General features: G+C 42.4%; 1 protein-coding gene across 1 annotated transcript in view; it reads left to right on the forward strand.

Moving 5' to 3' along the window:
* LOC108941929 (metabotropic glutamate receptor 7-like) overlaps positions 1-24,371 on the forward strand; it is a 111,575-nt gene that overhangs the window by 40,033 nt on the left and 47,171 nt on the right. The window contains exons 2-3 of the mRNA XM_018764855.2: positions 1,393-1,609; positions 23,623-23,758. Of these exons, the coding sequence (XP_018620371.2) occupies positions 1,393-1,609; positions 23,623-23,758 (353 nt within the window). The remainder of the gene's footprint in view (positions 1-1,392; positions 1,610-23,622; positions 23,759-24,371) is intronic.

A 24,371-nucleotide genomic window follows, 5' to 3' on the forward strand; every position in this document is an offset into this window, starting at 1 on the left:
CTAAATGGGTACAGGGGAGCTGATGCTGTGTAAAGGTATATTTTGTGTGGTGTGTGTGTGTGTGTGTGTGTGTGTGTGTGTGTGTGTGTGTGTGTGTGTGTGTGTGTGTGTGTGTGACTGTGAGTGGCACTCAGACGTCAGAAGCAAACAAAAGAGAGCACAGCTGAGAGATGATAGTGTGTGAAACTGTGAAATACAGAAACTTTACTAACTCTGAGATATTACAGGACCAGTGACCCTGAAAATGGAATTGCTGGGATAATTTTGGATGTATGCATTTGTGCATCTTCTCCATGTTAGGATCAAGTGTTGCAGTTTACTCTGTGGGGCACAAAATAAAAACAAGCCACTGTCTTTTTTCCGTCGTTAATCTCTCAACATATGTACTTCTAATCAAACACGAAGACAATAAGACTTTTATATTCATACCAGTTCTTACTGAACTACTATGCAGTTCTGTGGCATTCTAATATCTGTGTACAATATTTTCTTGTGTTGCGTTTGCAGGTGAGTGTACAGTTTGGAAAATTAGTGACGTTAATAACCTTGTTAGTGTTACAGTTATAACCCTAATGCTTTCAGTCTTCTCTGGAGAGATCAAGTGGGCAAATCTGAAATTCAGAAGTTATTTTTGTTAGAACGTACAGGTGGTCCCCGATTTACGATGGTTTGACTTACGATTTTTTGACTTTCCGATGATGAGCTGGCGATAGACGTTCAGTAGAAACCGTACTTCGAATTTTGAATTTAGATTTTTTCCCGGGCAAGCGACATGCGGTGCGATACTCTCTCACGATGCTGGGCAGCGGCAGCAATCCGCATCTCCCAGTCTGTCACGCAGAGGTGTGTATTTGGTGTATTAAATGCATATTCGACTTACGATATTTTCGACTTATGATGGGTTTCGCGGAATGTAACCCCATCGTAAATCGGGGACCACCTGTAGTTGAAATCTTGAAGGCCTCTTGTTGTAAGTAAATAGGAAGCATAAAGCTCATCACATCAGTTGGGAGAGTACAATACTGAAATATACGAAATGCAGATTAAAAATATAGTCACCGAAGAACGTCTTTCCTTTGTATTACTCCAGAACATGACCTTAGATTATGCGACCCAAAAGAGTTGCCTCAATGCAGCTGAGAGTTTTTGATCTTTTCTCAAAGGCTATGGCATATCCACTGATCTTTATATTACCTGCATGAGCTGTTCTCGTTCCCTTTACCTCCTATTTGCCTGCCCACTTTAAAAAAAAAAAAAAAAAAAAAAAGAACGATAGCCTCTGTGTAATTTCAGCACCCTGGACAGAGACCAGTAGAGCCTGATACGTGGGACGTATTGATTGATGAACTGGAAGCACGGGTCCTCATACAGATTTGTATTTGTTGTCCTCAGATTCCCCAGATCAGCTACGCCTCCACAGCCCCAGAGCTGAGCGATGACCGGCGGTATGACTTTTTCTCCCGCGTGGTGCCCCCAGACTCCTTCCAGGCTCAGGCGATGGTGGATATCGTGAAGGCCATGGCCTGGAACTATGTGTCCACAGTGGCTTCAGAGGGCAGCTATGGTGAGAAGGGTGTAGAAGCCTTTATGCAGCTCTCCAGGGAAGCAGGTGAGTGAAAGGATGTCATGTTTACTGATACACTACTCTCAAAATTTGTGAAGCAAACCGATAGCACTCCAATAAAAGTCCACTTTTGCTTTGAAAACTAAAATTGTAATGCGGTGACTGGGGTTATAATGCTGTGGGTGTTAAATTATGGGAAGGAAATAGTCTATAAAAATAATGAAAGGGCACAACAAACCCCCCCATTGACTTGATAACCTATTGTTTGAGGGCAAAATGATGCAAAGATATGCTAAGAAGATGTATGATATTTACTTTTGATCGCATTTAAAATGCCATTAAACATAGATCAGTAGGCTTCATTATTATTTAAGACGCAGAAATAATGCACAACATGAAGGGAAGCATGAGTTCTTCTGGTAGGTAGGAGTCAGAACCTCATTGTTATGTGTACAGCCCCCCAGGGAAATGATTGGGTGTTACGGTCATGTGATAAAACATCCAAGAATGTGATTGGTTCACGGACAAAACCAAGGAAACAGCAAAACTCTTAAAGCTACAGGGATGAAATGCTGAGGGAACAGTGGAAGGCGCAGTGTAACAGTATACTTCAGTTACATGTCCTCATAAAGAATGCACCTTGAAGTTACTTCAGTCGCAGTGGTGAAGGTACTGAATTTTAACAATATACATTGTCTGTGGACTCTCTGATCTCTGGAAAAAAATTCTGACAGCAGATAAATTTCTTTTTAGTATCTGAATATGCCACTTGTCTAAGGATTCCTCTGCTGAGAAGCATTTTGGACAGATGTTACGTTCTTCTCCAAATGCTCCCGCGCCGTTCTCTCATCACTTCAGTCTGCTGAGTCACCTCTAGTGTCCCGTGGTGTGAAGCACGACACTTCCACCGGTACAATTTTCCTCTGAATAAGAGGGTAGTGGTAAGACAAGTCCGTTTACATTCTCCCTTTCTGAGCCCTGGAGGTGGTCATAACTGTGAGGAAACTGTGAAAACTGCAGACCCTTTAGATAAGCAATATTCTCAGCCTATTAACTGATTTTATACGTTTATGGACTGGAGGGGAGATAACGGAAGTTTGCCTGAAGCACCAGGATATCAAAGGACCCATCGGCCAAGTCATCAGACTCCACCTGATTTGCCCACAACCCTTCTATGGCCAGCATATCGTCTGACTTTGTTTAGTTATATTATGCCTCAGCACTCATTAGTACAGATGACATGCAGTCTTGCTTAAATGATGAAGTTTCTTCACGAAGGCATGATGTGTAAAATTCGCTGTCGTGCACTGGCCAGCGGTCCAGCGTAGCGGTGTCGGCCGTTGACAGGACAAGCATAATTCATCAAATCTTTGGTCTCTTCAAAGCAATCTGCGCTACTCACTGGGGTTTCCTTAACAAGTTACACGAAAAAAAAACAAAAAAAAAAAAACCCGACTAATATAAAAACACACAAACAGCCTGTCGGCGCAAAGACAGTCACAGCTGTGGTCCGCAGTGTTTTTCCTGGAAATTAAAGCTGAGCAGAAACAGCAGCTCAAGTGCTGTGCTCGTTATGTATTACATTGTCCATCAATCAAAGCACAGATCTGACGGCACTATTAAAACATCCCAGATTATGCCATCCATCAGCAGTGACATTATTTCCTTCCCGTAATCCCTATCCTTTTCCTGGGACCTCAAGGCTTCCTAGATGGCGAAGGCTTGGAATAGATGGTTTGCGATCATGAGTGATCCCTCACACCATTATTAGTGTACAACAGTGTGCAGAAGGAGAACTGTGTCGGAGACAACAGCTGTGTGTGTGAGAGAGAGAGAGAGAGAGAGAGAGCAGGGCATACAAACTCCATCTGAACATATTTCATATTTTTCATCAGGACAGTCCTTCAGCACTCCAGAGCCAGTGCATATGAATCATCATTCCAGTGGTGTGAATTAAGTCAGACACCTGTTTTGCTGTTTTCGATGTTAAGGTTCAAGCATTTTAGAGGTTTTTAGAGAGGGTTAGTACAGGGTTAATTTTTTGAATATCTGGTGAAAGCTTGACAGCCGATACAAAAAGCTCTAAATGTGTGGTTTGCATTGGACTCTCAGTTTCTGCTCTTTTTCCTCCTCGGGCAGTGAAACAATGAGGGATGTAGGGATCCGCGGCAATGATCTGTGGTCTTCTACGAGACTTTGGGGCCTTGTACTGTGTCTTTGGGGTTACTTGGTTCAGATGGAGCTCACCTCTGGTCATTTGTTCTTTTTTTTTTTTTTTTACACGTAGCAACTCGGAGAAAAACAAAGACCCAAAGCTGTCAGCCTTGGCGTTTAGGGGAATTGGACTGGTAATTTATGATTAGCAGGCAACAGCGCAAATCTGGTCTCGCTGTTTATGGAGCCCAGACAACGCACAGTCTGAACATAAATCACCGGGTGCGTTTCTTTTTTTTTTTTTTCCCTACCTGATATTCCCGTGAGTTTTCTTGTCATTCAGTCATCGTTGCGTTGGTGAGAGGGAAGCATCGTATTTATTTATTTATTTATTTACTTACTTACTTATAGGAAGCAATGCTTAGCTAGAATTTTTCACATTCCGAGGCAGGAGCGGTTACTTGTGACAGAAGCTTTTCAAGTAAGCGGGCTGCCAGCTTTGTCGTGACAGTATTTTGACACACCGCAGAAGTGTTTGCATAAAGAAGGTTTCAGCTGGTGCAATCGCGAATCTCGAAGTTTAGACGTTAATCCAATGCAAGCCGCACATCCACGATGCAGATGTTGTCTTGTGGCGTTCCGTGTCGCTCACATAGTCTCGAAGACCGTGATACATATTCATTTTGTTTCACATGCACTTTTTATTCTACACATTACAAGTTTTGCATGTCATTTCAGGCCGACTTGGTAGAACGTCGCAGAAAATGTCCAGTTCCGTTATGACTTATCATGCTGCAGAACTGCTGAAAAACAACAAGCTCACAGTTTGCATTTCTTCTTAATGAACGATTAAATATAAAATGTTCTTCTTTCTTTCATGACTAGAAATGTAAATATTGGTTTCGTAACAAAGCAGCAGCTTGCGTGTCCTCCCTCTTCCCTTGGGTTCCTAATCCTCCCAGGAAGACGTGCAGCGTGCAGTGAAGAGGCATACCTCTAAGCTTCTTTTCTCCAGGTGATCAGTGCTGTTGACCGTGTACCCTGGAGGCGACCAAGACGTGTCAGAACGCACTTATTTTCCTCAAAGTTCCCCAGCCTATTTCCCCAGGTGAAACGGGATTTGCAATTTGCGGTCCTTAAGTACTCCTTTCAGGATTTTGAGACCTCAAAAGAATAAGTAAGGCAGTTAGAGACTCTTGAGCTTATCAGATGGATGGTGAGAAGTTGCATTTCACAAACTGTTGTAACATTGTTTAGTCCAACAGCCTTTACCATAGAGGTGATGTAGTAGTCATTTGCAGATCAAGACAAGGAGGTGATGGCAGGAGAGGAAACAGAATACTGGACTCTCATGGGTATATCTGGAGCATAGGAGAAGTATTCCTGGGTGAGATTTACTCTTAACTTGTACATCAACCAAGGATAACATGAGAAAGAGAGATGATTGTGTCATAATGACTATTTTGTTACAGTCAGTATTTTTGTCTGTATTGTTACGCATTCTGTTTTTTACATGATATATTTGCTGACATTTTGTGGATTTTGATTTTCCACTGGGCAACTCACAAAGACAGAGAGGTGTTTTTTTTTTTTTTTTTGCAAACTTTGCTGCTTTGGAGACTTATCAGTAACTTTGTCGTCGCAACATGCTCAGCTTGAGAGCCGAATCTTAAAAAGTAGGGCTTTTGTCTGGGGATTTTTCTGCCACATATCATGCACTTTTTTCCTTTTCAGGAAAATCACGGGAAAATGCACTTGAAAAGATTTATGTAACAGCTGGCACTTGAAGCTGAAACGGATTGTACAGAATAATGGAGACAACAACTGGGCTTAATACCGAACCAACACACTGAGTGGAATAATCTTGTGTGTTTCGCCAGCACTGACTGGGTGGAAAGCAGTCACAGCACCCGATAACACTGCACGGTTGCCTAGCAACTGTTGCTCAGCGCTGAGACCCACAGTTTACCCACAATACAACATACAGAGTATAACAACATGCTGATTTACATTTTTCTCCTGCACAACTGCTGCATTTGACTCCAGACATCAGGGAAAATGTTTATATATGTCTTCATCTGTGGTGTAAAGCGCTGGACTTTTTTCTTTTTTTTTTGCTTTTCATTTAAGCCTGTAAGAAGATCGGTTGACAGAACATCAGAAAAAAATTGTCCCATTGTCTTAGAGTCCCATTGTTCAGTGTTTCCATGTCATTTAAACTGATTCAAACCATGACGTATGTGAAGAAACCAAAGAAAACTTCTCAACAGAATTCTATGGCAAGATTAACTAAATTGTACCCTGAAATTAATTTTTCATGTTACTGTATTGCCTATTTTTCAGTCCGAGATTTATTCTTAGTGTTCGAAACATGTTGGTCTTCTTCATTCAGCAGCTCAGCAGTCAGTCTTGTACGCAGCAGCTGTTCTCCACTCCGAACTGCACAGGGCTGAGAAGATGACAAAAGTACAGGCCAACTGGCACGGCCCTCATTTGTAAACTCAGTGACTCAAAGCCACCTATGAACCCTAGTGCAGCTCAGTGTGTTTGTACTCAGTGTATTTCTTCCATTAAAAGTACGTGAAGCTTGGTTCAGTTGTCAATCTGGGTGCCATGGCAACTGCAGATGCGCATGTTGGTTTAAGGCCATTAAATGGCAATAATAATAATTCAACCGCAGAATATTTGCTGTCAGAAGAACCCTATGTGAGAGAAATAGTGCTTGTAAATCTGGCCTTTATTCGGATCCAGACCAATACCTTTTTAAACACTAATTTTTCCACATTTATTTGAAATAAAAAAGCATCTTTTGTTAATTTCATAAACTGTCCAAAATGGGCAGTCAAAAATAGCTTTTCAGCTGATTAGTTTTGCACTGTTTCTCACTGCAACTGATCTTTCAGTGCATATGTAGAACTCATATAGTGACCAATGTTTGCATTCTTTAAAAGGTGACATTGTGCTTTGCAAAAATTATGTAATACTTTATACTATTTCCTCTTAAGTGGGGGAAAAAACTGTTAATAATGCAAGGGGCTGCAAGAATAGTTCAGAGAAAGGTGCCCAACCCCACCGTATAATGTAAAATATATGACAATATTCACAGTCTGTCTGTTCTTTTTTGCCTTTGGCGATTTCACTAGAGGGGAAGGTCTATGACTTCAGGTCTTTGTTTTTCTTATAGTGGCAATGTGTAGTTACATATGGGTGAGTCACAGGTACCGATGTTGCCTCTCCTTGTCGCGGTCTCCTGGGGATTGCTTAAAGAACAAGACTGCTAATGTGTTTCCTTCTTTGACTTTCCCTGAGCTTGTTATCGTCTGAAAAAAGAAGTTTCAGACAGAAGCTTTGGTAAGACATCGCAGAACATTGCTTGTTTTGCTCCACTGCTGGGGTTCAGACGGATGTCACCAATGTCTCTCCTAAATGAATAACAAAATTTAGGTCCACTTATTGATTCTGGATTAAGGCTGCAGCTCATGAGGACACATTGTGAGACTCTACACTGTATTCCGATCCAGGGTGGCCAAGGATGTCTTAGAAGTGGGAGGTAGGGAGGGAAGGAAGGAAGGAAGGAAGTCATACTGTGCACAGTGAAACCCCTACAAGATTAATAGGGTCCTCCGACCTGCGGTGAAGGTACACCTGAGAAATGACGACATTTTCTTTTACATAGTGAAGCGCTGAAAAAGGGAGAACCCTACCATCCACCTATTTGGTGAGGAAAATTACATGCATTACTGCAGAGTCAACAGTTTGGGTCAGTATCTTGGGAGCACTATAGATTCTTGACGGAAAATCCTAAGATAATTGCTCAAAATCAAGAGGTCCGGAGAGCTTGAATTTGAGGAAACAAAAAAAATGGAGAGACGAGTTTAACAACCCTCCCCTATCTGCCCTCATCCACTGAGAGCACTTCTTCTGGATGAAAAAGCAGTAAATTTCCTCCATTCTGCTGGCCGCTGGGGACTTTAAAGTTTTGGGTGTCAGTGTCTCCAGAACGGCGTAGGCTTTAGGAGGGGGCATGCGAGGCTGTGCAGCAGGCTCTCCTCATCTCCCTGTTGACTTCAGAAGCATCTTACAGGCCTTTAATAATTCAACTGTACTTGCATAACAAGGCTGCAGCATGCAGGGGCGCCTTGTCTCCTCCAAGCAGTCGGCCGGTCCTCAGTTTGCCTCCTGTGTCACAGTGGCCCTCCCGCCGTCAGTTGTCATGGCTCATCACACACTTACAGCTCCTTTCCACCTCCCTCCGCTAACCCAGCTCCGGCAGGGCTGTCAGCTCAGACTGAAACAGGACCATGCGACTACGTGGAAGACGAATAGATAGATAGATATATCCAGCAAAAACACGACTGATCAAAATACCAAAAGCAGTTGAAGCAGCACACAATTTGGCTATTATTTTACATCCCAGAAATATCTGTTCTGCCTTCTTTTGGCTCTCATCAGACTGACACAATGAGACACAACAGCTTTATTTTATTTTAAAAAGAAATTTGGGGAACCTGAGATGCAGAACACCAAGATCATGGTCTCCATCAGGGATGAACTGGTACTACATTTACATTTATTCATTTAGCAGACGCTTTTATCCAAAGCGACGCACATCTCATAGAAAATGCAGTTTCTTCATTAGCTTAGGAGAAAGAGACATTGCTGCAGATGTGTGACTCAAGTACTATTTGTTTTCTTCACCATATGCACCGACGTTCATCACACATGTGATGTATGCTAAATGTTGTAGAACACCTTGAAAGCTGGCTTAATGTCTAAACAAACCCTAACCCTAACTAGTCAACCAGTCAGTTTCAAAAATTTACTTTCATCAATGTATATGAGGCAATCAGTCTTAGCAAGGGGCAAGTCCATCTAACAGGTTCTCTGAAATTATCCACTGGGTTGTAGACCATTATAGATAGATAGATAGATAGATAGATAGATAGATAGATAGATAGATAGATAGATATGTTTGTGTATGCTTCTGTGTGTACTGTATATGTATGTGTATCTGCTGTGAAAAACAATCTCTCTTGGCCGTTCCTGGGCCTGCAGAACCTTAACTTAACTTTTGCTTGGCATGCTATTTTATAACTTGAAAGTTATTAGCTTAACGTCGCACAGGTTTTGCTGCAGGATGGTTTTGCTTTTGTTCTTCTGTGTATAAATAAAACATGTGAACAGTTCTACACGATATGACTACAAGTATGAATAATGGAGCCCCACTTATTTCGACTGTAGTAGATGAACTGACTCTCCACAAGCACGTTTAAATTAAGAGAAATGGGACAAAACTGTGTCATTTGTCAGTGCATTGAAATGAACATAAAGGAACAGTTTGTTCCGAACGGTTATACAGCACGAGGAGAGAGGGTAAGTCCGGTCCGTTACATTAGCAGACCACAGCGTTGGGTTCCGGTTCAGGAGATGTGCCTTCAGCTTGGAAAAAGCTTCCGCAGCTTGAGAGTTTTTTTGTTTTTTTGTTTTTTTTTTTTGTCCTCCAAAGATGCTTAAATAGTAACTGGAAATTGTGGTTTGCCATGCTCTGCTGTGTGAAGGGATCATTTGCGTTGTTGAAAAGAATGAAATGCAGTTAATATTCCAGCTGCAGCCCACTGATGCCTTTGTGACTACATGAAACAGTCTCTGAGCTGGGGCTCTCCGTCAGTAATGAGGCACATGACAGCTGGTCCCCCCAGGCAGTTGTTATCGCTACAACGCTATGATTGTCATGGTACCAGTGCTTTGTAGCTGGAGCTTTGGCACGCGGTCAGGATGTGGATTGGAGCTCCGGTGTCCACATTCATCTGAGACCTGGAGTAGCGGAACACAGGTGAACTTTAGCTGAAGAACCTTGAGTTTAAACAGAAATTCCAAACTGTTCTCAAAGCATAAATAACCAGTTGTATACTTCTTCTTGAATGAATCCCCCGGGGATCAATAAAGTATCTATCTATCTATCTATCTATATTTAAATATGAACTTGGTGTATGTAATAAAATTTGATATATTTTCTATAATCCATATTATTACCTACAAATTCAAGTTAATTACCTAAAACTTTTTACTGTCCTTTAAAACTGTCAGTTCTGTAAGAATTTTTTTTTTTTTTTAGATTTGATACACTAGCAAGCAAATACTATGAAACATCAAACTCAGTCCTAACCCTATTGACTATAAGCATATGCATTCTTAACTACCTACTCCAGTGATAATGTTTAAGGTGGGTGTGCTCTTTTTTAACCACAATCTCTATTGAGAAAACCATGAAATGTGAAAATATTACGTTGTGAGGTGTCTCAAAAAACTGAATAATCAAAGCCCTGTTACATTTTCCATTTCTCTGCAAACAAATCAGTTTCTACTGATGCCAGGTCTCCTCCTCAGGTTTCCTTTGAAATGACTTCACTTTAGCTTTGCTATGGCTACTCATCAAAGACGAAACATTTTTCTATCGTTTGGAAACGGTTTTATTAAATTGTGTTTCATATTGAAAAACAACGTTGTACCGAATTTCATTTCAGTGTGTACAGTATGTGAACTGCTGTCGTTTTCTGATTTGTCTGGGGACTCTAATGTCACCAGCCAGAGCGGAGGAATTAATGCAAAACTCTTTCTTAACTTTTTTATTACTGCCTTTGTACTATCTGTCTGTCTTTAGTCAAATGAAGTGTATTATTCTACATAGCATAGGAAATTTGGACAAGGGAACGTGTAAAAAATACCATTTATTTATCAGTTGGTTTTACAGTACACTGCACCCACAAGATCGTGTCAGATACGCACAGTTTCATGAAGCCTCCATCAAATTCATCAAATCCGGCATGTTGACATGCAAACCGCATTTATATTCTGCACCTGAGTTATGGAAGCCCTTGACTGTATATCAGAATAGCATTCTAGCTGTCTTAATTCTGGCAGATCCAGTCCCAGAGTCCTGCAGCCCTATTCAGTCAATCAGTCCCACCGGTCTCCCGGCACCACTGATGCTGCTGTCATGGACAGCGGTTTGCTGGGAACATCATCTCAGCCCCCTACTGACCCATGCATTGGACACTTGTGGGATCAGGAGAACTCACACACCTAGTGTGTCACTTCTTGTAACAAAACTCAGAGAGAGATGCTTCCAGTCCAGATCCGCTTGCATTTTCCATTTTTATAGGTTCTATACAAGATGTACGGATACATGAAACATCACATCTCCTAGTTACATACAGTGCAACTGAGTTTAGCGCTACAAATAGCAGACACACATAAACAGACAGTACAAATCGTGAAATGCAATCATAGTACTGATTAGCATAATTGTAGGCGCTACATATATTTGATAAGTAATGATAATATTTAATGGGAATTTGAGGGGAACTCTACAATTCAGTGAACACTACAACGGCAAGCATGCTATGACAGATGAACCAAATTGTACACAGACTCGTCATTTTACATCAGCCATTCACACAATTTTCCATAAAAACTTTTGTTGCTAATGGTACTTGAATAAATTTAAATTCTTACTCAGACCATCAGCTTCTTTCTTATGGAATGTTATGTATGAAAAATTTGGAGGTTAGAAATGGTAATTACAGGCGGTCCCCGATTTACGATGGGGTTACGTTCCGCGAAACCCATCATGAGTTGAAAATGTCGTAAGTCGAAAATGCATTTAATACCTAATGCACACCTCTGCGTGATGGACTGGGAGATGCGGATCGCTGCCCAGCATCGCGAGAGAGTATCGTACCACATATCGTTTCCCTGGGGAAAAAAACAAAATTCGAAATACGGTTTCTATTGAATGTCTATCGCCAGCTCACCATCCTGAAGTCAAAAAAATCCTAAATTGAACCATCGTAAATCGGGGACCACCTGTACAGTGAACTTTGTGAAGTTGCTGGACGAAAGAGCTCTTTTTTCATACTTGTGAAAGGCAATTGAAATAACAGGGAAGGTGGGCTTCAGAGGAACAAAACAAACCACTGAGTGCTCTGAGGACAGCGCAGCGAAGGAATCATTCAACGGTCTGCTGCTCTTCTCCACCATGGATCACCTTCGTTTTCAAGAATTGAACTTTGCATACAGGGGGTGTGGTGGCGCAGTGGGTTGGACCAGGTCCTGCTCTCCGGTGGGTCTGGGGTTCGAGTCCCGCTTGGGGTGCCTTGCGACGGACTGGCGTCCCGTCCTGGGTGTGTCCCCTACCCTGCTAGACTTACGCCCTGTGTTGCCGGGTTAGGCTCCGGTTCCCCGTGACCCCGTATGGGACAAGCGGTTCATAAAGTGTGTGTGTGAACTTTGCATCAGTCGACTGAAGCTGAGAATTTCGGAAAATCAAAACTGACACTCTTGCATGGAAGCTGTTCCTGTTTTGAATTATTAGGTAATTCTTTAAAAGAACTTCCATAAAGCTGCAAGATTTTAAATATAGCTGGTTGACTTATGAATCAAGCTTAAGATTATTACAGCAGGGCCTTGTGATTTAAATCAGCAACCTATAGGTTCCGAATGCATGGTCCTCACAGCGGTTCCGCATGCTGTCCTTTTAACTGATTTTATCTTTAAACATTTTTTAACTGTCACGTTCCCGATTTTCAATGAAATGCAACAATGGGAACGAGAAAATAACCGAAAAAGTTGTTGGTCATATCAGTTTTCTTATGCTGCCTCTAGCGTTCGCTTTCATTTTCTCTTTGGTTGTCATCAGTAGATGCCTGGGAATGATACGAATTTGCAGAATTGATGTCTGTGTACTTCTATTTCATTACAATTTGGACAAGCTGCGTTGAGCAGCCAGACCCTTCCCGGGACAGGCCAGTGGAAAACAGGAGTGTGTGAAATCGATTGACCTGTCAGCCGCACTGCAGGTCAATGGAGCTCTAATGACACTAATGTCAGGTTTTGTAGAAACTGGCAGAATTTGTGGCCTTTGGGGTGGAGACTGACAGCCCTGGGGCAGGTGTCACTGGGGATGACACTTTGCTATAGCATTATTTCCTGGCCGGTGATTTTATGTTCCTCGGCCCTTCAAAAATGTCACTTTACTTGTCAGATCCTAATCGGTGATTTAAAAACTGAGGATACACTCCTGCAGCGGTGAAAGATTTAAAAAAAAAAAAAAAAAAAAAAAAAAACAGTTAGGGTGGTACTAATTACCACCTGCTTACTTACCCAGGTTGTTGATCAGGTGGTGCTGTTTGCCATAATAGATTTTACCCTTTATGGTGAACCTGTTGAAACGACTGTTCACTCCGTTCACGACGTATACTTGCATTTTATAACAGCTGCTCCACGTTCATGCTGAGATCATAAAACTCGCAAAACCCCCCAGCAGTTTGGGAAAATCGGCGTGTGACGTAAACGTCTTTTGTTTGTCCCTAGCTGTCGGCAGCTATTTTAGAAGAAACTTTGGATTCCGTGACAGCGTCATGTTAGTCACCTGTGGTTTCATAATGACACGGCTTGAAGTTGGATGTGACATTTGTCCACCGGCTTCTCATTGTTAGCCGCGGCTGCATTTCATCTTGATGATTCGTGAATGGTTGTCACTGTTGCTTAGAAATGCATAAACACCTGTTCTCCGGGGGGCTGCGGGGAGGGGGGAGTTTGTGTTGACAGTCTGATTTTAGCCAAATTACATCACATCCTATCCCTTTTCCTTAATTATTATAAAAGCGTGTAATTAGCACTGATGTGCAGTCTAAAACACCCCTGCTTTTCAATGAATTGTACATTTTCAGTCGATTTTAATTACATATAAACCGGTGTTCGCGTGAAAAACACGCTCAAATGTCAGCGAACGATCTGCTCCGGCGACTGTATTTGAAATATAATAGAGGCGACGAGCAGACGGCTGACTAAATGCGATTAAGTGGCCGGTGAAAATCTTCACTTTTGAGTTTAAGAGGCTTTCTGGAGGATGTGAAGTTTATTCTTTTATGGCCAATAAGCTGTGAAAATGTGCGCTGCCGACACCTCCCTACAGAATACTCAAGGCCCACCCTGAAGATCCAAGTTCGCCATCAGCATATCCCCTTGAAGGGTATTGAAGGATGGCGGCATTGGAGGATTACTCTTGCCTGACCTTGTGCTTTCTATGGTTCGCTGTGTAATTTTAGACTGACTAATTCTAGAGCGAAGTCATATTTCACCCTCTTGTGATGCGCTGAAAATAGACACAGATTAACCTAAAAATTATTACCAAGATCAATATTTTCTCATGACGACACAAATAAATTTCAGCCCGCTGCCCGGAGCAGCGTCGCTGGCGAGCTGCCGAGACCGTAATAACTCTGCCCGACGCTCGGCTGACACCGGTGCGCTGTCACCCATCCGGCTGCGTTCATGGGCCGGGCTAATGTCCGCACGTTCTCCACCGTGAACCTGAGTAACAGGCTTGGCGCCGTGCCCGCTCCGTGGAGGGATGTAGAAGACAAGCGAGAACCGCAAACACCCTTTTAATCCTAAATCATTCTCCCAAACCTAAGACAGCTGCCTCAGGGTTAGCCCACTCTTTGACAAATGCAACAATACTGATCTGGGATGAGAAGAGTATATAAAGCGCTGCTTGAAAATGTGTGAAGCCTTTGTGTGCCCAGTTTCAACGTTTTGCCACTGTTACGTCCGTTTTTCTCATGCGACACAATAGGTGCGGGAAGACAGTACCATATGTTGCTTTAGAGGAAATCATGTGTGTAGTAGAAACACACAAGTAGCGCAGGGGTAAAAATAAGTGAAGCCCAAGTTGTATTGATTAAACCGAGTAGGTAAGTAGAATCAGGGGCGTAAATCATGGTCATTTATTCATTTTATGTGGGACAAGGGACGGCGGGTAGCATAGTGGTTGGCGCTGCTTCCTTTGGACACAGGGGTTGTAGCTTTGAGTTTCACCTCCCACGAGCAAGGTACTTACCTTAAATTGCTGCAATAAAATTACCCACCTGTATAAATGTGGGGGCACAGGGGCACGGTGGTGCAGTGGGTTGGACCGAGTCCTGCTCTCCAGTGGGTCTGGGGTTCGAGTCCCACTTGGGGTGCCTTGTGATGGACTGGCGTCCCGTCCCGGGTGTGTCCCCACCCCCTCCGGCCTTATGCCCCGAGTTGCCGTGTTAGGCTCCGGTTCCCTGCGACCCCGTATGGGACGAGCGGTTCAGAAAATGCGTGTGTAAATATTGAAACAATCATAAGTAGCTTAACATTGTGAGTCACTTTGGAGAAAAGCGTCAGCTAAATGCGAAGTGGTTAAGGCTTGGATTTATTTTAATATGTTATACAAGAATATAATTTCAATCAGCAATATATACAGTACTGTGTTTTAGGCATTTGGTTGGGGAAAAAAGCTGTAAAGTGAGAATGCTTCCAAAAACAATGCTGTTAATTACTAAACTTCCTACAAAGCTTAGTAACCATCGTCAACAATCGCTTCTCTCAAGCGGGGTCGCGGTGGGCTTGGCTGGGTCCCGCTCTCTGGTGGGTCTGAGGTTCGAGTCCTGCTTGGGGTGCCTTGCAATGGACTGACGTCCCGTCCTGGGTGTATCCCTTCCCCCTCCAGGCTTACGCCCAGTGTTGCTGGATTAGGCTCCGGTTTGCCGCAACCCTGCTCAGGACAAGCGGTCTCAGAGGCAGTGTGCGTGCGTGTGTGTGCTTTCTTTCTTTAATGACATACAAAACCCTTACTGTAATACTGTAACTTTTTACAAAAGGAATGCTTGGAAATCTAAAATATGCTCTTTCCCCACTGACACTAACGGAGAAGACATTAAATAAGCGTCTAAAACAAATATTTTTGTGGAACATCTAAGTGTCTAAGACTTTTGCACAGTACTGCATTATAAAAAGCAAATAAAATAAATGTAATATATGCATACACACACAGAGACACAGTACGTTCCTCTTGCTGTGATTATTATACTGGACAGAAACCTGATTGACTTTAAAGAAGCAGAGGGTATTAATTTGATCCTTGGCAAGCTTACTTGTAACCCTGCATAAGAGGCAATCTGTCATCTCTTACAGGATGCCTTTACTTTATAGTCACTTAGATCCCACGTCCTTGTATCGTATCCACTGTGTCATAAGGAAAATTGCACATGAGGGCAGACCCGCAGACCTTTCACGTTATAAATGCTAAGGCTTTTGTTGTTTCTTCGCAGTAATTTTCAGCACATTTTTAATGAAATTATATTTTTAAAAACCCATACCTGGATACAAGCTGGGGTCTGATCATCAATGGCTGGGTCACCTGGTCAAGAGTGTACGATATTGAAAAACCCAAAACATCTCTGTGCCCAGGGTACTCTGCAAGATGAAATAAAGATAAAATCAAATTATTCGAAACCAATTTTGTATCGGCGTGATGGATTAAATTAATGTTTTCAAGGCATTATGGAGGCTTTATGGAGCAGCTTTATTATGAGGGAGTATCGCGTTCTAGACACAGACTGCTAATAATCACTATCAGACCCTGTTTAACGGAAGAAATCTGCCCAGTTTTGATGCCGGGTCTGAGACAATAGGACTGTTTGTCATAACATTGTTTTGCAGATTACTGGTTGTCATATGGATTTGTCTCCGTTCAAACCTTTCTGCTGTACTGTTGAAGTGCCACAGAACTCTTTGTATCAACGGTAACTACTCTGCAGAAGTAGCACTCGGTATTTGGAAAGACTCCATGAAAAATTTGCACGATATAAGAAATGTATCGTTGAAAATGTGTTGTATAAAGAATTAAATGCCTGCATTTTTTTTTCGCTGCATGTTTCCAAACACCGCTTGCAACAGGTTGCAACGTATACACCGTTTTTTGGTAAAAACTATATTGATGAAAAAAAATCACCTTGTCCCTGAAGCACCAGCCAGCTTCATCACACTTCTTTGGAACGTATGAAGCATTCTTCCTTCAAAAGTCTCCCCATCTTAACTGCCATTGCTGTATTCCTTTAAGAATGATGAACACTAATAGTTTACTTTCCTACGCTGACAATTTTGCGATAACTCCCACCAAGCAACTGTGAAAACACTGCTACTCATGGCTGAGTGATGGAAGTGACCTCTCCCTGGGTTCTCATTGGTCCTCCCATTGTGGGACGGCTGAGTGGGAGACCGAGGGCTTAGTCACCGAGGACCACAGGAGCAACCGCGTCAGGATGCGTCACGTCAGGCAGGTCGTTGCCGAACACGTCTGTCCATGAGTCATCCCCGTCGGATGATTGTGCCCCCACCCCCTTCAGGCTGGGAATGCCATACCGGAGCCTCTCGTTCCTTCTTAGCCGCCAAAGGGAAGATCAGCTGGTCCACGTGTCAGTTGTTGGACTGCAGATGCACACTCACGCTTGTACCGGGGGTGCTGTGTTTCCTTTGTTCCCCCAGAGCACTTTCTATGGATTGCATCTACTAGGTACAAGTTCTTATGGTGGGACAGCAACATCTCACAGTAAGCTGTGCTGTGCCACCTCTCTTACCGAAAACTTCTGCCATATATTTATGAGTCATATATAACCGAAAGGTTTTTTTACATCAGTCAAGGTATTTAACATGCACTCCTTTTATTTTTGATATCGCTCATGAGTTTAAGATATGCTCTATGCAACTTTTATTTTCAACTGATTGTGCAACTTCTGTGCAAAGTGTTGTTATTCTGTGAGGTCAGTTGAGTGAACTGCATGTGCGTCCTTAAGATCCGCTGCCCTCGCAGTACCCTGTCCGGCTTAAAAGTCCGAGTTTTTTTTTTTTGGGAGCAATCCCAAACCCAGTCTCACAGCACCTGGGTGGTGCGAGAGGACGTGGGTTCGATCCCCGCTCAGTCTGTGTGGAGTTTGCATGTTCTCCCCGTTTCTGTGTGGGTTTCCCCTGGGTGCTCTGATTTCCTCCCACACTCCAAAGACATGCTGTTCAGGTTCCCCCGTAGTGTGTGAGTGACAGAGAGAGTGTGTTCCACTGATGTATGGATGAGTAACCCATTGTAAGTAGTGTATCTAGCAGTATAAGTCACCACGGTGAATAAGGTGTGTGAGCTGGTAACACTACATAGAGTTCAATGGAAGTTGCTTTGGAGAAAAGCGTCTGCTAAATAAATAAATGTAAATGTAAATCCCGACTTTACTTTGAGTCTGGGGGGTGACAAAGTGAGGTTACATATGATCGGTGACCTCTGTTTCATTATCTCGGCTCTGCTGTGTGATTTGTGGAACTGTAGTATGCGTGTGCCATCACTGCTATCCATTCTCTGACTTCTGCGGGAGTGTCGTTTGCTATCGTCATTTTTCTTCGGCCGTTTACGCAAAACGGTTGCTTGTCTCAGCAAGGGCACCTACCAGGGACAAGTGCATTGAAGGAACAATAGCTGTAAGTGTAACAGAAAGATTTTACATGCAAGATATAAACTGTATAATGAGTTAAACAGGATAGGAAATGTGCTGTTTTAACAGCAGGGCCAAAGTATGGTATTTAGGACACTGAGCAGGTGGAGCAGCACGGTTATTTGACAGCTGGACGCTATTCTGAATTAAAATCCGCTGTTTCCTGTGAGTCAGCGTATTCCCGTAATGCAGCTTGCCCTACAGTTTCAAAGTCATGGGGATGTTAATACTCTAAACACCACCATTTAGGCGGGACAGAACAGGCACTGTCGCTATCACTATTGTGTCAGCATTGTTCCCCGTCACTCATTTCTCGTGATAAAAAAAGTGAAATTGAAATTTTCTGCACACTAGGATTTTTCTCCCAGTGTCTGTCTTTTCACATAAAGTGTGCCTATATCAAACAATATATATTTTAATTATAAATTAAAAATGGACAAATTGACATCTCAAATAGCTGCACTTCTGGGGTGAAGTGTGTTGCCTCTGGGCCAGTAGGCAAGCATGGTCAACACTAACAAGTTGGAAAAGGTCAAACGCAGTTTTTAACTTAAAATAAGAACCTCTTTCTTTTATTGCTGGCAGTGCTGCTTTAAAAGGTGGAGCATGAAACAGAACAGATGCACCTGCAGGCTATTCACTGTCCTCTTTATAATACCGCAAAACCGTTTTTCTTTTTTTTTTTTTTTCCCCAACATTCATATCCCGAAATTCCAGGATCGATGGAAGCGTAACTTATTATTGGTGCTGAAATGTGAATTAATTTGTCAGCTAGACATTTCCTGCGAGAGGCGTGGAATAGACCCGTGTGACGAGTCGGTGTGGCCCATCTAACTGACTCTCAAGGTGTTCTTATTCCGCTAAGAGTCCAGCACTGTGTCCCTTGACTCCAGCAGCAACTCAAAAGGGAAGGGAGAAGAATAGCTGGTAGCGTAGTGGGTAGAGCTGCTACCTCTGGATCTGAAGGTTGCTGGCTTGATCCTCATCTCTAGTTGTTGTACCCTTGAGCAATGAACTTACCCTAAATTGCCCCAGTTAAAAAATTCTCAGCTGTGTAAGTAGGTAAATCATTGTGAGTTTATACCTGCAATAATAATTGTAAACTTAACATCGTAAGTTGATTTGGAGAAAAGCATTACCTGAGATAGCTGATTCAAGTGAGTGACATTCGGTAATGACATCTGGGCCAAACAAAATGGTCATTAAAGAACTGCTGCTAAATAAATGCCTTACCTGTTCAATAAGTGAAATCCAGGTACGATTTCCAACGTGAAACATTTCTGATGAGACCGGAGGGACGGCACCCAAAAAAATGGCAGGGACCCACAGGTGAAACATGTATCGTTTCTTGTCTGAGGTTTGGGGAAAAAAATGATATTTGAGCCTGAATGGTTCACCGAACGGGAATTTCATAAGACGAGCAAAGTACAGCAGACACTAACTGAGCGACTGACAGAATAATGTATGGTAGACAGTTCCTGGAAAAGCTACATTATAGTTACCCAGGCAAATGCTCTCCTGAACAACTATCCAGACAGGTTAATTAGGCGCCGAGTGCTCAGCTCTGACATCCCTCCGCTCTTGAATTAATTGGACGTCACAGTTTGATACACCTTTCTCATCTCCGAAATACGATTAGTTTTATGAAGGCGTTAATTCACACTCTAAGTGTCTAAGTGGCCCGGAGACTACGAACCGCACAGCTCCACGTTCGTGGTTTGTTTTCGTACCCAACGTGCGTGGCCTCGCAGCAATGAGGCGCAGACACACTTGTGAAACCATCACTTGCTGGAATTATGTACGGTCAGTCCCCGGATTACGAACGAGTTCCGTTCCTAAGCCTGTCTTTAAGTCGGATTCGTAAGTAAGTCGAAGCAGTTAGATGCGGTGGGGATCTAATGTCAGTTATTCAAATGTTTGTCTTAGTATATACTGTATCGTATACATTTCCATGCATAAAAAACATTAAAGAAACACTTTGGACACACTAAAACATCTTTAATATAACAATACAGTAATGATAATAATAATAATTTAATGTAATGATGTAATGATAATGATAACAACAATAATAAATCTTCTCCCTGTTTATAATAGAGCGTGAGAGGAGGAGGAGAGAGAAAGAATGTGTGTATGTGTGTAGGTATAAAGACCATTTAAGAAACTTTAACGTTCACTTTTCCAACGTTGGCTGGCATTTCAACTTTTTTCTGATCACGTCCTTATTTGCACTTTAGTTTCAGTTGTGATTATTTTCCTTTTCCTTTTGTGCTTTGGTCCCATCGTTATGAGCGTAAAAACAAAAATAAAATAAAGCCAAATACAGTGACACACAGGAGACACTGTTAACAGCAACGTGGTCTGGCTGAAAATAACGAAGCCTACGCCCTACCTCGGGCTCACAAGCCCCGCCCATGAGCCGACGAATTGCTATAGACGCGCAATGCTTGATGCGCGTTGCAAAGTAGCGCCCGTTTCTTTTTACGAATCGTTGTACGTAACTGGAATTTTTAATATAATAGGCTTTACAGGGGGTGGTTCGTAACTACGAGTTGTTCGTAAGTCGGACGTTCGTAACCCGGGGACTGCCTGTAATGCAGCACGTGGAGAGATTGCGTACTTGTTGCCAGGCAGGTTGCTGTAATTCTTGAACATGTATTCTTTGCCTATTCACTCAATGATTCCGGCTCCACAGGACCTGTCTTTGTCAATATGTTTAATCTCCCAAGTGCTTTGGGAGGAAATTAATTGGTCAAAAGACATTTGTCAACAGAGCCGCCCAGTCACATCAGCTCAGTTTGGAGAGTTTGCAAGTACGTGGGTTTTTGTCGAGATCTTTATGCCTTAGGCTTGTGTAGAACATGTTGTTGACACCGTTTCCTCGCAGGGTGCTACCTGTCTATCAAAATCAGTGTGCAGCAAATAGATTCCAGAATAGAACCCAGTCTGACTGGCGATGGCAAGGGGGCCATTTGCTCTGGTTTCTGGGCTTGTGGCAGTCCAGCACTGCAGCATCATGCGTTCCAGTGCCGTTAACTTCAAAATGCTAATATTTCGAGCTGTTCCAGTATACCATATACAAGGGAGCCGTGTAAATTTTGTCGTTGAAGGTTTGCACCATGAAGAAGACACACGCTTGCCGAAAGGATGCTATGAAGACAGGTTCCAGATTTTGCGTTTGTCTGACACTTTTCTCCAAAGCAACTGATAGTGTTAGGGTTACTAACTACTTTATTAGACTAATTCAGAATAAGTGCTGTGCTGAAACGTACTATAGCCAGGCACAAGACTCAAACTTTCAACCTTTGGGTCCGAAGGAAGTAGCACTAACCACTACATTACCAGCTGTAATTGTTACTTGTATCTCTTTAAAAAACATTGAATTACAGCAGCTTACTTGGTTTAATTTTCAGTTGAATTGAGTTTATTTTGTGTAGCACCCTTGCATTTACATGTATTCATTTAGTGGACGCTTTTCTCCAAAGTGACGTACTTCTCATAGAAAATACAATGTGTTCATTACATTAGCATAAAGGGAGACGTAGATACAGACATGTGATTCTTAAGTACAGTTAGTTTCCTTCACCATATGAACCAATGTACATCACACAAGAAGCTGCATAAAACTTGACCAGGATATCAACGATTCCTAATCACCTTCCTAGTAGTTTTTTTTTTTTTTTTTTAGAGATACATAGAAATATTTACATTATATTGCAGGCGTGGCTCTGTAAAGGATTGATCCGAGCATGATCATGAACATTCATACCACACGTGAGCTTAAGAGATCATGAGCAAAGTGAGTCCAGAAGAGATGAGTTTTAAGACCCTTTTTAATTGTGGACAGAGATTCAGCAGTTCTGAGTGAGAGGGGGAGGTCGTTCCACCACAGCGGAGCCAGAACCGAGAACCTCTGTGCTTTACCTGTCGTGCGCGGGACCACCAAGCGAACAGAAGAAGACGAGCGAAGGGGCCTGCGTGGGGTGTAGCGAATGATCAAGCCCTGTACATATCTGAGAACAGTTCTATTGATGCATCTGCAGGCAATAACCAGGGTCTTAAATTTTATCCGGGCAGCTATAGGAAGCCAGTGCAGAGAAACGAGTAGAGGAGATCCATGCGAACGCTTCGGCAAGTCAAACACAACTCGGGCAGCAGCGTTCTGTATCAGAAGTAGAGGTTTGATGGCAGTAGCAGGAATGCCACACACGAGAGAGCTGCAGTATCCAGACAGGGTGTCATCATGGCCTGGACAAGTAGTTGGGCAGAGCCAGTTGTGAGGTAAGGACAGATCCTGCAGATGTTATGCAGGATGTATCTGCAGGTCAGGGTTGTGGCCTCGGTGTGCTGAGAATTATTTAATTACATTGAATTAATTTTTTTTTTAATTTTATATATATATATTTTTTTAATGTATTATTATTTAAATTTTACATTTAATTGCATAATTATTACAATTAGCTCTTTCTAACAGGAAGGCTAATTACACTTACCGCATAGAGTAATACAAGTAGCTCTTAGCAAAAGCAATAAATATGTTGAATACAAATAGACAGTTAAAAACAAATGTGGGAAAAGGCCAGGAGGGAATGGAGGAGTAGGAAAAAACTCCCAAATCTAGAACAGCACAAAAAATGCCTATGGGGGTCCATGGCCAACTGGCTGCCCATCCCTCCTGGGCACGGTAACGACACAATTAGGAGGAAATATGTGTATAATTAAGAGACAGCTTTGGAGAGTAAACATGTAGTGACCTGACACTCAAAAAACGAGACCGGTGACAAATAAACAGAAAACAATGGGTTGCTAATTTTCCTGAATGTCATGTTAAGGAGAGCGTTCAAGATTACAAAATTATTATTACTCACCTACTTTCCGTAACGGCTTGTCCGTGTCGGGGTCGCGGCAGTCCAGAGCCTATCCCAAAATCACTGGCTAGGAGAGATACACCTTGGATGGGATGCCAGTCCATCAAAGGGTAGCCACACATACACACCTTTACGCTCACTCACACACCACCCAGGCACCTTCTGTTTGCCTAAAATATCTCTCACTGCATTCAGATTAAATACTAAGTGCAATGATCATATATGCAGTAAATTCCAAGCACTGAATAGTGACCACACACCTTTTTTTTTAAAAAAAAAAAAAAAAAAGTGCATGACTTGTGTGTTTGGGCTGTGAGGAAACCCACCTAGACATGGGGAGAATGTGCAAACCCCACACAGGTTGACCTCACTTTGAACACTACACTACCTGCTGTGCTACTTGGCCATACTGTCACATATGCTATTTTTCCTTCTACAAATGCACTTTTTAGACAGAAACTGTTAAAATGCAGTGGTACCCAAGTTGTCCCAGTTTTAGTTTCATTCATTTTTGATGCATGTTTTAGGTAACTCCAGGAAAAGCAAAGACGCACTGTTAAATGTTCACTCGTGAATTGTCTTTTGAGGACGTCAGGGTAAACAGAGACCGAATAAGCCAAGGACAGATGATGTGTCAAACTGTCTCACACGGTGATCTCAGTCCAGTTTGTCTTGTCCTGTTTCTCAGGTGGGATCTGCATCGCTCAGTCGCTGAAGATCCCACACGACCGCAAGCAGGCGGATTTTGACAAGGTTGTACGCCAGCTCCTGGAAACACGTCACGCACGCGCTGTTGTCACCTTCGCCAGTGACGAGGACATTCGGTACGAGCTCCCCACGCCTCTGCCGTAAAGGCGCGAGGACCATGCCATGCCAAGTGCTGTGTCAACTACGCAAAGTTGTTAGTTCCGGTTTGAAGCCAATAACAAAGATCTGAGGAGTTCTCTAAATGTACAGCTGTAATAAAATGGATCTTGTGACACACACTGTCAAAAGAATGTGGCAGCTCAGTTACCAGAATTAAAAACGACAGGTCATTTAAAAAAAAAAAAAAAAAAAAAGTGGAATATTGATTTTAAATATGAGAATTTTAAGTACATTATGTTAATTCATTTACAGTAGCTGACATGCAATGTTAAGGTATTTACAATTATTTACCCATGCATACAGTTGGGTAACTTTACTGGTTTCAATTTATTTTGGGAAAGTACCTTGCTCAAGGCTACTACAGGTGGAGATGGGAATCAAACCTGCAACCTTTTGGTCCAAAGGCTGTAGCTCTATCTACCAGATGTCCCAGTACAATTCTTTCATTTTATTCAGGATTTATTTTTACTTGTGTTATTGCAGCTTATTATCCAGTTGTAACCAAATGTTTGTTTCCTTTAACAGTTAAATAACAAACTCTTAATGAGAAAATAATTTGAGACACCACCT

Source organism: Scleropages formosus, chromosome 1 (assembly GCF_900964775.1).
Source record: "Scleropages formosus chromosome 1, fSclFor1.1, whole genome shotgun sequence".
NCBI classification, from domain to species: Eukaryota; Metazoa; Chordata; class Actinopteri; order Osteoglossiformes; family Osteoglossidae; genus Scleropages; species Scleropages formosus.